This window comes from Anopheles darlingi, chromosome X, assembly GCF_943734745.1.
Source record: "Anopheles darlingi chromosome X, idAnoDarlMG_H_01, whole genome shotgun sequence".
In the NCBI taxonomy this organism is placed as follows: domain Eukaryota; kingdom Metazoa; phylum Arthropoda; class Insecta; order Diptera; family Culicidae; genus Anopheles; species Anopheles darlingi.
The window spans coordinates 9,084,873-9,095,417 of NC_064873.1; the positions used below are offsets into that span (position 1 = coordinate 9,084,873).

At 51.4% G+C, this 10,545-nt stretch overlaps 1 protein-coding gene across 4 annotated transcripts in view; it reads left to right on the plus strand.

Annotated features, from left to right (window-relative positions):
- LOC125957184 (octopamine receptor Oamb) overlaps nt 1-10,545 on the plus strand; it is a 47,341-nt gene that overhangs the window by 19,001 nt on the left and 17,795 nt on the right. For all 4 annotated transcript variants that reach the window (XM_049689722.1, XM_049689711.1, XM_049689702.1 and 1 more), the window contains exons 2-3: nt 1,493-1,937; nt 8,725-9,606. In XM_049689722.1, coding sequence (XP_049545679.1) covers nt 9,355-9,606 — 252 coding nt within the window. In that variant the 5' untranslated portion in view covers nt 1,493-1,937; nt 8,725-9,354. The remainder of the gene's footprint in view (nt 1-1,492; nt 1,938-8,724; nt 9,607-10,545) is intronic.

Consider the following 10,545-nt stretch of genomic DNA (forward strand, 5'->3'; position numbering starts at 1 on the left):
TCTAGGCTGTGCGCGTGTGTGTGCGTGTGTGTGTGTGTGGTGGGATCAAAACCGAATGCGCACACAACAACCGATCAACCGATCCGATCCGATCCGGTCACTATTGTGCAGACAAAGGGTGAGAGATGTGATAACTGCATCAAGTTCCATGATTCTTGATTTCCACACAGTCCAACCCTCCAACCCAACAGATGTGTACGCGTACGTGTGTGTATGTGTGTTTATGAGCGAGCGAATGTATGTTGGACCGACCGACCGACCGACCGAGGATGAAGTGGCAAGTCGTTCAGGCAAGTGCCTGCTGCCGCTTACTGAACGCAATTTACGAACGCTGAACATGATTGAGAGTGTATTGAGTGTTGATGGTTTGATGTGGATTTCGCTGGAGCGTGTTAGGAGATGCGTGCTGCGTGGTGCTGGTGGTTCTGACAGGCAGAGAGGTCCGTTGGTGTGATTTGGTGTCCGTACGAGGCGATTGCCACCACCACCACCACCTACCAAGCGAAGGATATAAAAAACGAAAATCAAATACACCAAGTCAAGCAGTGCGCAAAACATTCCGGGCCTGACATGGTGTGTGTGGTTGTCGACTGATATCACTCACTCATGGCGAGCCCCCCGGCCGGCTCGACAAAGGCCACCGTCGCTGCCGGCGCCATTCTGTATACTAGTTCTGTCTATGTAGTGCTTGACGGCGCTGCTGCTGCTGCTGCTGCTGTCATATCGAGTTGATCATCGGTAAAGCAACCACTCACGCGACCACTTTAGAAGGTCCGGGCATTAGAAGAAGAAGAAGAAGAAGAAGAAGAAGAAGAAGAAGAAAAAGGAAAAGAAAAAGAAGGAGGAGGAGGCACCTAAAATCACTAGTAATGAAAAAACGAAGAGAGAAAAAAATGGAAGCAGATGTAAAAAGAGAAAAAAACACACACAGAGAAGCAAGAAAACGATGTGCCAAAGGCACCCCAAAAACCCAACCTTGCAACCTTCCAGGAGAAGACGACCTTCCAACGATACGCCCAAATCATCTTGCTGCTGCTGCTGCTGCTGCTGCTGCTGCTAGTGCTGTGGCTGGCTAGATTGCCGGTGCCGGTCCCGGGGGCGGATCCCTTTCCTGCGTAAATTTGTCGTTATCTGTCGCCTCGACCCGGCCCCGGACTCCCGCTTCTCCTTCTGCTTGCTTCATCCCCCTCCTCTGCCCCCCGCCCACGCACCGGACCACCGGAACAGTTCTACTAGTAAATCAAAGATAATTGAAAGCAAATCGAGCAAAGCAACCGGCTTCAAGCTGCCAGAGCTTCAGCTGCCAGGCGCCTACACTTGCTCGTATCCTAGCAACCGCCTGCTTTCCCTCTCTCTTTCTTTATATCTCTCTCTCTCTCTCGCTTTCGCTCTCTCGCTCTCGCTCTCTCTCGCTCTCTTTGCTTGATCTCTCTATCGCTCTCACTAACCTATACTTAATCATCGCATTTTTCTGTCCCCACAAACCGTGCAGCTGCTGCCGTTCCGACAGAGACTACAGACAGAGTCTTCCTGCTGGGTGCGTTTGTGTTTATGTAAGTGTGTTGCAGTGCAGCTAGAGCAAGAGCTTCCCGGCAGGAGCACCACCAGCCGCGTGTGAATGTGTGGATTGTGTTGGCGGGTTGTGTTGTGTTGTGTGTGATTGTCGTGCCGTGCCGTGCCGTGCTGCCTGCTGCTGCTCACTGGCTACTACAAGTCTGTCGACAGTGCTACTGACCGGTGCTAGACACTGCTTGAATGGCTGACGGAACGGGCTCGGTTTGCGTAAACAAATTGCCGCTGCCGCTGCCGCCGCCGCCGCCGTCGCTGCTGCTGCTGCTGCTGCTGTCGCTGCCGCTTTCGCCGGTACTACGACCGCAAGATGGCTAGGATCTACCAGACGGCCAGATTTGGAAAGCTGTTTCACAAATGGATTAAGGGTAAGTATAGCAAATCCCTCACCCCACTCCCCCTTCTGCTTTTTCGTTATCGTATCAATCGCGACGACAATCGCAACGGTGCTGGCTGACTGGCTGGCAGGCCATGCACGGTCGGTTCTTCCGGTCGGCTCACCCGGACACTTGGCGTTTAAGCTTTAGCCTCTCTCTCCTCAGCCTATTGTGTCGCGAATGTGCGAATGCCCGTGCGTCAGCGCGATTCCGCATCGGTTCACTCCGATGCCGATTCCGGCACACAAGCACAATGGCCATCGCGCGGTGTCCTCACTCCATTGCCGCCATTGCTGAACATGTGATGGCACACCGACCCCCCCGCCCTAAATTGTCTTCTGCATCATTAGGCACACCCGGGAGACGTTCTAGTGACCTTCACTAGACTCCCATCCGCTCGCCGAGAGTCCGGCCCGGTGCTGCTCCGCGTTGTGGCCAAGCAGAACACGAACCTACTACGTTCAGCCCCATTTTCGGAGGGGGGTATGGCTCGAATACTTAAAGGCAGACCACCACCATCGAGGCCTGATTACCATCGAGGACGTTCCTCCTGTCAAACTGCGTTTGTAGTCGTTTGCTGCCGCTGGTGCGCGTGTTTCAAGTGGAAAAATATATGGCCCGTGAAGGCGAAGGCGAAGGCGAAGGCGAAGGCGAAGGCGAAGGAAAAACCAACGACAAAATACCAATTCCAACCAACGACGCCATCAGCTCTTGGGGTCACCGTCAAATAAGGAAGGGGTTTGGGGAAAGAAGCAGAAGAAGCAGAAGAATTAGAAGAAGAGGAGAAGGAAGAGAAGGAAAATCGGGAAACACGCCATAGACGCCGCCCAACACTCACACAGCTGCTGCTGCTGCTGCTACTAAAAAGCCCCGAAAGATTCTGTGGGTGCGGCGTTTGTCGCCTCATCCACGATAGACGAAAGTAGCAGCAGCAGCAGCAGCAGCAGCAGCTATCAATATTTATAGATCCGCTCCTAGAGCGGTGCGCCACACAAGGTGGCTCTACACACAAAGGCGTAAAGCTATCAACCACGACCATCAGCCCAACAGCGCTGCAGCGAGCTCCCATGCTGCTCACGACACCCGATGTGTCCGTCCCTTCCCACCCAGGGTGTGTGTGGTGGGTGCACGGGCCTGGAAAATGATTACTTTCAGCTCCAGCCCCAGTCGTATCGTTATACTCTCCGCATTGGGGAGACCTGGTGGTGGTCCTTGCCCTGCAGCACGGACGGGAGGAGGGGGTGGGTGGGTGCAAATTGATTAAAATAACCTCCCCAATTACGGGGCAGCCAGGACGGCGCACTGGCTTGCGGTTTGGCGCAAAGGAGAAGAAGAGCAACTTTTGCGAGCAAACCTCATCTCCGAGCCCGACGGAGACAACGCACAGAATTTTAATGCAATGTTTTATAATTGATCGACTTCTGCACCACCCCCGTTCAATCGTGCCCCAGACCCCCCAGAGAGAGAGAGAGGGTGTGTTTTTGATGGAGTAGCACCGACCGACTGTTCCAAAAAAAAAACACGAAAAACAAACTATATTGGGCATATCAAATGTAGCCTTTTTTGCGGACCGAAACTTTCTTCAAACGATCCCGAACTCCGAGAACTCCGTGCACTCTCTCTTCTCTCTCTCTCTCTCTCTCTCTCTCTCTCTCTCTCTCTCTTTTGCTCTCTCTCTCTTTTGCTCTCTCTCTCTCATGGTGGTAGAGCTTGTGGAAAGGGGAATTAATTTTTTACCAACCAACCTCTCGGACCTCATGTCAGTGTACGTGCGCTCGGGAGGGGAGATGGGGGGGTGTTATACAATCGTCACTGCCACCACCAGCAACCAGCTCTCCGAAAGGGGCACCCGCACCGTTTCCTATATTGACACACAAGATTTCTTAGTGGAAGTCTCGGCCCCAGACGGGAACGTAGGAGTTTTGGGTACGGGCATAAATAATATATTAATTCGCTTGCGCTACTTGTCCAACCATCACCAGCAGGCCCAGGGCGGGGGCCAAACGGATTCTTCTTCCAATCTTGAGTACTTGTATATTGCCCCCGAATCTACCACCCCCCTCCTCCCTGGGGACCACTGCAGCGCACCATGAAACCTGCGCACCGCCACCGTTTTGATTTTGAGCAGGTTTATGGAAATGAAGGCCACGACACGCGACGTCCACGGCGTTGGCGTTTCGGCTGCTGATGCTGCTGCTGCTGCTGCTGCTGCTGCTGGGCTGAAGGTGAAGTCGTATCGTTTTGCCACCCCGGTGCCGCCGCTACCCCGCTGCTTTGGGCAACTTCCTTTTGGGGCGTGGGACCTGGGCGGGCGAGAATCGGTCAGTAAAAGGGGCTAATCATGCTGGGTGAGCCGGGCAGGCCGGGACAGTGGAACGTTTGGAGCCGATGCTTCATTCTATAGATCTCCAACACCGCCGACGACTTCTGCAACTTCATCAAGGGGGTTGGGGGTGGGGGAAGGTTGAGGGCCTAAAAACTGCCCAGCAGCAGCAGTACTGGCGACTCGCATAGCAACGAACGGAAAATGTGGCACGGTAAAAAAAAAACGGCACAAAAGTTATAATTGAGATCAAAACGGGCGAACGCGGGAGGAGTGAGGGGAGGGGGGAGGGGGTGGGAGTCTGCGCGGCGACGACGACAACGGCGACGACGACAACGACGACGACGAAGAGGACTTTAAGGGCATCAGCATCGGGCAATCGGGCAATGAGTGCCAAGTGGATGAGATGAGAACACATTTGACCATTTGCTTTGCGAACACATCCGGCGGGGTGGGGGTGGGGGTTGTACAGCAAAGAATCCCTCCGGTGGCCAAAAGCACCACTTTTACATCCCATCTCTGTTCTGTCACTTCAACATGGGTGTGTGTATGTGTTTTTTTTTACTATAACCTAGTGCCTACACACACCCGCAGTGCTATCGCCTCGGCGCCTCGGTGCACTACCCTTTTTAGAATCGAGACTTTTCATTTCATCGACCTGTACTCTGCCTGTCTTCGGGCGCGTGTCGGGCGCTGGGTGTTGTGTTGTGTGTGAGAGAGTGTGTGTTGTCGGTTTGTTTGAGTTGTCGGTTTGTTATTCGTTTGAGTTTTTCTAATTTAACGACACGACAAAGACTCGACTGTTGATGGCCCTCAGCTCGCTCTAGCAGCGCAGTCCCCCACTGTTAAACTGCTATTCTACTGAGCTACACACTGAGCTGTGGTTTGTGGAATCGTACCAGGTGTACACGGTGGCAACGTGAAAGTGACACACTTAACTTTTGTCCTAAAATGGAAACTATGTAATTTTTCAAGTATTTCTTATTTTTAACACAATGTTCTATTGCTATAGTTTCAATTTGATTGATTCATCTCAATTCTTTCGCATTTGTTTTTTTTTATTAGAGCCCCTAATTGCTTTCCAAATCTTTTGCCAGCCGCACGGAAAACTTCCTTCGGCAGTTTGTCTCAAATTTTTACAAATCTTTTTTAAACGTATTAAAGTCATATTCTTTGCGTCAACCAGCTTCCCTAGCAAGTATCCCCATACTAAGAAATCGAGTGGGTTTAAATCTGAAGACGATACCGGCCGTTCCGATGAGCTTACAAAACATGGCAAATTTTGCGCTCACCATATGTGAACAGTCAATGCCTTAGGCGCAGGTGTTGAACCCTGTTGGAAACAAATATAAAGAAAAAAGACCTTATATTTTCTACGCACAAGGATTCAAATGGAGCTTGATAACGAATTCCAAATAATATTTTTTGTGGATTTTTATGCCTTTATCAACAAAAAACAGTGGTAGTTTTCTTTCTTTTAATATGGCGCCCCGTACCATCACATATGAGCCATTTTGATATCGCTCCGCACCATTTTTATCGGTTGGAATGCCGCGAAAAGATACACTATGCACGGAATCCTTTTGCTTGTTCAAAGTTGCCTCCAAAGTCTTTTGTTGCCGTCTGAAAAAAATAGGTTGTGAGCAGCGTGCGTCTTCAGGAGCATCCGAGATCTAGCGAACTTGTCGGCGAGGTTTTTGAGAGACAACCCATGAATCCTTTGCTTCTTGAAAGGACTATATCTAAGGTCCTTTTTATTGTATTTTGCATGCAGGTGTGACTCATTTTCATACCATGCGCCATTTTTCTTTCCGATCGTTCCGGATTTCGTCGTATACGATCGTTATTGGCATTAATGGTCGTTAGAGTTCGTACAATCCGTTTTTCCCCGGTTTCTATTTGGGGACAACCATATCACTATCTTTGAATCGTTTGATGGTTCTGTACGCGCATAATCTGCTCAAAATTCAGAAGTAACAGCTTTCCTCTTATTTGAATGTTGGTGAGGTTTTGAAGATACAACATTCTGATTTGTTCTCTACAAGAATCCATTACAATTTTTGGGTAAACAACACTCAAACTCAACAGTAAAAATACGGCTTTTTCAAACTGTAAACCAAGAGCTGTCCGAATTAGTACAGGGGGCCCTGGAGTAAGTGTGTCACTTTTACGTTGCTACCCTGTATAACCTTAAATACGCTGTTCTTTTTTTGTCGAAAAACAAAACACATTTTTTAAGCTAGAAAGCCAAAACAAGTAATTTATCCAGAGTATTCTCCACATCCGCTAGCTACACATTTTTCCCACCTTTTGGTTTCACGTTTGGCGAAAACCAAACCAAAAGAATTCTTCATTTCACTCGTCAAGTCATTTTCCGGGGCCTATCGTTCAATTAATGGGTTACCGATTTTCCTAATTTCTTAACCATTTCCATGACCTGTAAAACGGTATGTTTGAAAACGGTTGGTTTAGTAACTCGTAACTGGTGGGCAATTATTTAATTCGCCGTTGGGCATTATTTTTATCCAAAAGCGTCTTCAATTCGTGGTGACCATTTTTGAACTGGCGAAAACAATCTCTGCTTGTAATTTCCGGTAGTGCTCTGTTCCCGTAGCCCTCTATGCAAGCATTTTATTGGATTCGGCAGCCAATTTATTGAAATGTAAGCAAAAAGTTGAGCATATATCCCGCATAGGCTCTTTTTCTGGCACAAAACTAGACATAATGATGGGCAAGGAAAAATAAATGTTTTTGCATAGATACCACTTGTGATGTGCACTGATTTGCGTACCACAGGTGTCAAACCGCTACGAAACGCTCAAATTGCTCGACATTTGACAAATCTACACCACCATCTATAAGCAAACAAGGTTTAAGGGATTTAAGGGTTATACACCCGTTAACTCGGTTTTGAAACATTTAACAACCTTACCCACTCGTTTCCATGTGTCAATGTGTGGGTGTGTGTGCGTGTGTGTGTGCGGATGGGTGGACTGGCTGCTCGCCACGGACTGATCGACGAGGACTCTACGCGGATGGGCCGAGGAGTAACGTGGTACCCACGGTTGTGGCTTAATGAATAAATGAATACTATTGCTGGCAGTGCCCATAGTGCTCGTTGTACCGGGCTAGTGTTGAGGCTCAAGGATGTGGTGCATTTGTCGGTGCAGTGCAGTCGGCAGGCAGGCAGGCAATCGGGGGCAAAGGAAAGGGGCAATTCAACAGCAATTACCTTTTGCGGCCTTCTTCAGTCAGCAAAGCAGCCAGTTGCCCGGGGAAGGAAGATGGGGGTGGGGGTGGGAGAGAGGTTCGAGTGCTGCCACCATAATTCCTCTCTAACTCTATTTCCTCTCTTTCTCTCTCTCTCTCATCCCAAGGGGGAACAGCCCTTCCCTTTTGTAATCCTCCTGTGTGTGTGCTCCCGTGCTTGCATTTGTCCATTGAATGTGCCGAAGCCGCCGTTTGAAACGCTGCAACAGTCTCGGCCTGGATGATGCTCCGGGAACCTCGGAGTCGACGGAACCGGAGCTAGCCACCAGGCGAGCACACCAGGCGATCGATTATTTTTCAATTCGATTTCCCCCCAACCCTCGCTTTTGCTTGCGTCCGAGAAACCGTCCCGGGCATCCGGCCCGGGAATATGGTGCTCTCTCTCTCTCTCTCTCTCTCTCTCTCTCTCTCTCTCTCTCTCTCTCTCTCTCTCTCTCTCTCTCTCTCTCTCTCTCTCTCTCTCTCCCGGTGAATGGTGCGATACGCCGCCAACAGCAGCAATCAATGATGCTGAACTGCTTCGTTTGTTGCTTGCTTGCTGACTGGGTTGGGAAAGGGGGGGGGGGGGCCTGTGCGTCCTGAGGGTGCCGCTGAGGTTTTGTGGCTTCAAGGATAATGAAGCAGTTCACAGCTTGCGCGGGTTGTTGTGTTGCTTGGCCGGGAGGGAAGGAAGGGTGCGTTTACGCGCGCCGCACACTAAACACGAGACACGCGTCATGTCCTTGTGGTGTATGGGGGGTGGGGAGGGGATGGCGGCTTCTGCTGAATATACCCGGGATTCACCAAGCGGCGTGGCCTGGCGTGGAGTGTCGTCACCATCGGCGAACGAGGCGTGCTTTAAACGACCGGTCGTAATTCGTTTACGCCTTATGAATGCGGGTTTAAGTGTTGAAAAGAGAGGAAGGAAGGAAGGGAGGGAGGGAGGGATTGGAGGACGGTTGCTACACGGTTTCACACTCTTACAGCACACACACACACACACATACATGCGCAAAGCAGAGGCTAGAGCGGTCCCATTTGGGTCTCCCTTTTTGCCGACAATGCCGAGTCAGCAGCAGCAGCAGCCTTTAGTAGTCGAGTTGTTCACTTTAAGCGTCCAGCTGTAACGTTTGCTACCTGTGCGATACGTACTGATGCTGTTCTCCCGTTTATTACTCTCGTCTCTTCCCCCCGAAAACCCCACAGGAGAAGGCCACGATGCCACCAACAGCAGCAACAGCGCGACGACAACCAGCCTAGCGAACACGAGCAACACAACAACCACAGCAGCAGCAGGAGCAGCAGTCCTCTGGTCGTCGTGCTCATCGTCGAGGGACGTCACTGTCGTCATTGCCCGACGTCATCAGCAGCAGCACCATCAGTGCAGCAGCCAGCAGCAGTCACTACGACAGTTGCGGCGACAAAGAAGCAACACCAGCAACAGTAGTGCCCATCAGCGCAACGGCCAACGGCCGCCGCAAACCACCCCAGTGCCGGCGGCGACGGCACTCGATTCTGGCGCGGTGGTCACCACCGGCGCGGATACTAGCACACCGGCTGCTCGTACTACTACTACTGCTACTACTACTACTACTACTACTACCACTACTACCACTACTACTACTACCGCCACTCGAACAGCGATAGCTGCTGCACCGGCTGCCGTTGCTGCCGTTGCTGTTGCTGCTGTTGCTGCTGCTGCTGCTGCTTCGGCCTCGCTAACGGCACCGGCACCGGCTGCTATACTACTCGTCCCCATCATCACCACCATCACCACCACCATCACCAGTACCGGCACCAGCGGCACCGGCACCAGCGGCAGCAAATCCGAGCGCGATGAACGAGACGGAGTGCGCCAATCTGCTCGCGTCCGTCCAGTGGACCGATCCGACCAACCTGGTCTCGCTGGCGGTGCTGGCGTTCATCAACGTGCTGGTCATCGTGGGCAACTGTCTGGTGATTGCGGCCGTGCTCTGCTCGCACAAGCTTAGGAGTGTTACCAATTTTTTCATCGTTAGTCTAGCTGTTGCTGATTTATTAGTCGGATTAGCTGTATTGCCATTTTCGGCTACCTGGGAGGTATTTAAGGTAGGTCCGGTCTCACTCTACCGCTGTCAACGGAAGCGAACGGAAGTGAGGGAAGCGCTGACCGCAGCGGCGAGGGGCTAAAGGGTTAATCACAACCTGCAGAGAGCGCGCGCGAGAGAGAGAGAGAGACAAGCTGTGGCGCTTCCGATGCACACTGCACGTCTGCTGTCGTCCGTACGGTGCTGGTCTTTCACTTTTGCGACCCGGGCGGTGCATCGCTGTGCTGGCTGGCACTTGGAGTCCACAGCAGCCCCTAACAGACTTCGACTACGACCCTCGTAGTCCTAACACGATATTTTCGATTTCTCACCCCCCACCAATTAAGCTCACCATTGCTGGGCTGTCCGTAAGTGACGCGCACACACACACACACACACACACACACACACACACACACACACACAGTGAGGCGCGCTGGCGCTGGAAAAGTGCGGTGCAGCCACGCGAACCATGCCGCGCTTTAAAGCCGTTGAACCAACGGGCGGACGCTCCAATCTAAATTGAAATGTATTTAAATGTCGCACAAAAATCGACAGCGGCGCCTAGTGTACCTCTGCCACTGCCTCTGCAAGGTCAGCGTTGGTCGTGGGACGCGTGGGATCACACACACACACACACACACACCTGAGCAAAGGCTCCTTCGATAGACGGCACGGTGAACACCAACCAACTAATCGCTCAACCGCATTTGCGGATAGATGAAAGCTCTTCGCTGCTCAAACGTGTTGGCATGATTTTGATGCACGTCCTTTCACACACACACACACACGCGCGCTCTTTCGAGAGTCCTTTTACTCCCACGTTGCTGGGTTTTTTTCTTTTTGCTCCTGTTGCTGTGATAATCACGGACCTGATGATGGAAACCTAGTATAGTAGCGCCACCATAGACGAGACAGCCGTCGAGTCTTGTTCATTGGCATTGTTGGCAAATAACGCTGC